Below are 5586 nucleotides of genomic sequence, written 5' to 3' on the forward strand. Positions count from 1 at the left end.
CTTTGTGTCAATCCACATTTCTGAATTTTCTCTGTCTGTCCAGGACCCTTGTGTCAATCCACATTTCTGAATTGTTTCTGTCTGTCTGTCTGTCTGTGTCTCTCTCTGTCTACCTGTCTGTCTGTGCAGGTCCCTTGTGTCAATCAACATTTCTGAATTGTTTCTGTCTGTCTGTCTGTGTCTCTCTCTGTCTACCTGTCTGTCTGTGCAGGTCCCTTGTGTCAATCAACATTTCTGAATTGTTTGTCTGTCTGTGTCTCTCTCTGTCTACCTGTCTGTCTGTGCAGGTCCCTTGTGTCAATCCACATTTCTGAATTGTTTGTCTGTCTGTGTCTCTCTCTGTCTACCTGTTTGTCTGTGCAGGTCCCTTGTGTCAATCAACATTTCTGAATTGTTTCTGTCTGTCTGTCTGTCTGTGTCTCTCTCTGTCTACCTGTCTGTCTGTGCAGGTCCCTTGTGTCAATCAACATTTCTGAATTGTCTGTCTGTCTGTGTCTCTCTGTCTACCTGTCTGTCTGTGCAGGTCCCTTGTGTCAATCAACATTTCAGAATTGTTTCTGTCTGTCTGTCTGTGTCTCTCTCTGTCTACCTGTCTGTCTGTGCAGGTCCGTCGTGTCAATCAACATTTCTTAACTGATCAAGCTTAAATCAGGCAAACTGGACTTTGGTCAATGACTTTTTTTCCTCCCCCTTCCTCCAACCCCCCCACCCCGCCCACTCCAATTTGGATTATGTATGCCCACTGCTTTGTTATGGATTGACTGCAAAGTAAAATTTTAAAGCCATCATCTCTTGATCATTTAAAATCTGGAAGTTGAAAATGTGTTGTTGTTTTTGTTTGGAGGGGGATGGGGGTAGAGAGGATGTGTGTGGATAAAAAAAGGTTTGTAGTAGGGGAGGGAGGTTTGGAGAGGGGGGGGGGGTTGTTTGTGTGTTGTTTTGGGGTGATTTTTTAAGCTTAGGAATGTATGCTGTCATCAGGAATTTGGAATAGGGATGTTGTTTAACTAAATGGGCAATTGTTAGTCGATACTCACCTTTTTTTCTTTTTTTTCTTCTTTTTTTACAACTGGCCAGGTTGTTGATAAAATCACTATTTAATGATATGCAAGCTCGGATAAAATTACACCAAAATCATTAGCACACAATCGGTACACACACTATCCCAGAAAATGCATAGTTGTACCTCCTAGGCAAGTCAGCATGTACAGAAACCACACATACACTGTGTTGCAGAGAACATAATTATCATGAACCAGTAATGTAGGATCAGCTTCTCTGGTTGTTTGCTTGCCACAATTGAAATTTGAAATGTATTTGCTTGTTTGCTTGAATGGGCTTCTTGTTTCGTTTGTTTAGTTTTTGACATCACTCTTTTTGGTTGTGTGGTGTGTGCAAGAGATGCATGTGTGTTTTGTTTCAATGCCTCCAGGAGGCACTTGAAATGAAGCTGATTGCTGTGTTGATCAGTTTAACGCAAATGATATATATATATGATAGTCAGTCGTGTCCGACTATGACCATCCGAACAGCAGAGGAGGCAACTGCTGTTCCAACTATTTGGGCTAGAATTTGATTATAGTGGAGAGTGTCTTGCCCAAGTTACATCCCCACTCTCTCGGCCAAGAGGGTTTTAGGACAGTCGGCATTGGGATGGTTCCGAAAGGCCAACTATCCCACAAGGCTGCAGCACTAAGAGCCAGTGCAATTTTGCCTCCTAGTTTGAGAGTCATAGTCCTTCACAAAAGACTAAGCTGTAAATGATTTCCCATTGACTGGAGAAACCATTGATAATACAGCTCTCACTTTGCGCAAATGACAACCCAACTAGATTGCAGTTTTTGATAATGTCGCTGCACACTTCGGTGACACAACTAAATTCATATGAAAGGGTAGGTGACGAGAAGAATTGCAATTAAACCCAGAGGATGAATTATGTTCTTTAGAAAAGGTGTCAGAAAGAGTCACTGTAATGTTAATCATTTGTGAGAGAAATAAGTGTTAACGAATCATGATTCTGTTTGATATGACTGCGGAACACTTTGAGTCCATGTACAATGCCAGAACCTAGAAATCACAGGCACATACAGATAATATCATACATTTATTGATATATATTAATACAAAATAGGTTTCTTTGTCGTTTCTTTATATCTAGCACAAATATATGGAAATAAGACCATAATGTTAAAATGATTCTTAATACAAAATAGTGATACTTCTTTGAATAAGAAAAAAATATTTTTTTTAATATATATATATATATATATATAAATATATATCTAAAATGGTAAAGTAAGATATAAACTTTTTGCTTTCATAAACTTGAACATTGCATAAATATGTATCCTAAATGGATAAAGATGTCAAAACTTTCTCCCAAATTTCAACACGGCATGAATCTCTATCCCAAATGGATAGATATATCAAAACTCTCTGGATCAGAAACTTGGACATAGCACAAACACATATCCTAAATCGATAGCGTCAGATGTCAAACTTTCTGGATCACAAAACGGAGGACACAGCACGTCCTAAACGTGTTTGAAGTGCTGTCACAGCAAGATCAGCCACACCAGTCAGTTGTACATGAAATCTGTTGCTCCAAACGTGGATAAAAGCGATGCATTGCAGGGGTAAGCAATGGTCTTGCTGAGACACCACCTCCGAAGGAACTGTTGAGGGGAAGGAGAGGAGACGCACGGGAAGACAGAAAAAAAAAACGACGGACTGACAACACTGCAGAATGGACAGGAAATCCAACTGCAGTGACCCATGCTCTGACACACAATGGAACGACAGACCTGGAGGAATCTGGCGGACGGTTCCTTAGTTGCGGTGTCCCAGTGATTTCAGAAAGCTGAAAAAGAAGAAGAATCCAGGGTGACGTTGAACTGTTTGACGTTGCTGTCCTGGCCTGCAGTCACTACAGTGGTCGCGTTCAGCCAGCCGATTCGGTTGGCGTAGCTGTTGGCATGAGCTGTACACACACACACACACACACACACAGGTGATGTTCATAAAGTATTGTTTTCATCTTGCCCCTCTCAATTTTCCTGGACTGTGTATGTGTGTGTGTGTATCACACAGGTGATGTTCATAAAGTATTGTTTTCATCTTGCCCCTCTCAATTTTCCTGGACTGTGTATGTGTGTGTGTGTATCCGTGTACATGTGTGTGTGTGTGTGTGTGTGTGTGTGTGTGTGTGTATCCATGTCTCTGAGAAAGAGTAAGAGGGAAAGCACAAGAGCTAGAGGTCAATATCAAGAGACTCCGAGGAGACAGACACAGTTAAGCCATTGTGAACACAACACAAACAACAGAACACCTCCACCCCTATTGTTGAGTGCTGTTTCATGCTTAATTTCCCATGTAGCCCGTTGTATATACTGCACTGCTAGTGGTGTGTGAAACAGGGTACTACATACCTTACTAACTGAATTATCCAAGACATGACCACAAGCCTGGAATTCTACCTATCTCCCACTGTTTTTACAAGGAATTAAAGTATACTGTTTTCTGTGAAGTGCAACCTTACACATTCATTGCCGTTATGAGTGTTGGGTGGTTGGGTGGGGACATGTATGAATGCGTATGTTTGAGTGCATGCATGTGTGTGTCAGTTGTTTGTTTGTTTTGTGTGTGTGTAGTCCCCCCCCCCCCCTGCTAACAGGTTAATGCTGTATTCCTACTAACAGGTACTGCTGTATTCCTGCTGTCAAGTAATGCTGTAATCCTGCTAACAGGTAATGCTGTATTCCTGCCGACAGGTAATGCTGTATTCCTGCTAACAGGTACTGCTGTATTCCTGCTAATAGGTACTGCTGTATTCCTGCTCACAGGTTAATGCTGTATTCCTGCTATCAAGTAATGCTGTATTCCTGCTAACAGGTTAATGCTGCATTCCTGCTGATAGGTAATGCTGTATTCCTGCTGACAGGTACTGCTGTATTCATGCTAACAGGTACTGCTGTATTCCTGCCAACAGGTACTGCTGTATTCCTGCTAACAGGTACTTGTATTCCTGCTAATAGTTACTGCTGTATTCTTGCTAATAGTTACTGCTGTATTCCCGCTTACAGGTAATGCTGTATTCCTGCTTACAGGTAGTGCTGTATTCTTGCTGATAGGTAATGCTGTATTCCTGCTAACAGGTTAATGCTGTATTCCTGCTAACAGGTACTTGTATTCCTGCTAATAGTTACTGCTGTATTCCTGCCGACAGGTAATGCTGTATTCCTGCTGACAGGTACTGCTGTATTCCTGCTCATAGTTACTGCTGTATTCCTGCCAACAGGTACTGCTGTATTCTTGCCAACAGGTACTGCTGTATTCCTGCCAACAGGTACTGCTGTATTCCTGCTAACAGGTACTTGTATTCCTGCTAACAGGTAATGCTGTATTCCTGCCGACAGGTAATGCTGTATTCCTGCTAACAGGTACTGCTGTATTCCTGCTAATAGGTACTGCTGTATTCCTGCTCACAGGTTAATGCTGTATTCCTGCTCACAGGTAATGCTGTATTCCTGCTAACGGATAATGCTGTATTCCTGCTCACAGGTAATGCTGTATTCCTGCTAACAGATAATGCTGTATTCCTGCTAACAGGTAATGCTGTATTCCTGCTAACAGGTACTGCTGTATTCCTGCCTATCACGTAATGCTGTATTCCTGCTAACAGGTAATGCTGTACTCCTACTAACAGGTAATGCTGCATTCCTGCTAAAAGGTAATGCTATGTCCCTTCTAAAAGGTAATGCACTGTCTTCCATTACTTCTTGTCACAACAGACTTCTCTGTGTGAAAGTTGGGCTGCTCTCCGTGATTGGGAGAATGCCGGCGTCGCTAAAGTATATAGCAACCTTTTCGCAAGTGTCTGCAAGTGGGTTTTTTTTGTGTGTTTTTTTGTGTGTGTGTAATACAGTTTAAGTGGATTTTCTTCTTTTTTTTTTATACAGAATTTTGCCAGTGAGAGGCAACCCTTTTGTTGCTGTGAAGGAATGGTTCAAATAGTAACGCTGTTTGCCTTCTTCCCTCTGTCCCTACTTCTAGAAAGAACGGCTCACTTTGTAACTGCTCTGCCCTGACTTCTAGAAGGAACAGCTGACTTACTAACGCTACGCTGCATCCCTACTTCTAGAAAGAACAGTTCACTCAGTGACGCTCTGTCCCTACTTATAGAAAGGACAGTTCACTTGGTAATACTGTGTCCCTACTGTGCTCTAGAAGGAATAGTTCACTTAGTTGGTAACGCTGTGTCCCTACTTCTAGAAGGAACGGCTCACTTAGTAACGCTGTGTCCCTACCTCTAGAAGTTGTTCACTAAGCTGTGCTGTGTCGCTACTTCTAGAAGGAATAGCTCACTTAGTAACGCTGTGTCCCTACTTCTAGAAGGAATAGCTCACTGAGTAACGCTGTGTCCCTACTTCTAGAAGGAATAGTTCACTGAGTAACGCTGTGTCCTTACTTCTAGAAGTTGTTCACTAAGCTGTGCTGTGTCGCTACTTCTAGAAGGAATAGCTCACTTAGTAACGCTGTGTCGCTACTTCTAGAAGGAATAGCTCACTTAGTAACGCTGTGTCCCTA

General features: G+C 42.1%; 1 protein-coding gene across 1 annotated transcript in view; it reads right to left on the reverse strand.

Moving 5' to 3' along the window:
- Positions 1–2852: 2852 nt before the first annotated feature.
- Positions 2853–5586, reverse strand: part of LOC143294225 (actin-interacting protein 1-like) — a 30158-nt gene continuing 27424 nt past the window's right edge. Inside the window, exon 13 of the mRNA XM_076605655.1 lies at positions 2853–2980. Within this exon, the coding sequence (XP_076461770.1) occupies positions 2853–2980 (128 nt within the window). The remainder of the gene's footprint in view (positions 2981–5586) is intronic.

Source organism: Babylonia areolata, chromosome 19, assembly GCF_041734735.1.
Source record: "Babylonia areolata isolate BAREFJ2019XMU chromosome 19, ASM4173473v1, whole genome shotgun sequence".
NCBI lineage: Eukaryota > Metazoa > Mollusca > Gastropoda > Neogastropoda > Buccinidae > Babylonia > Babylonia areolata.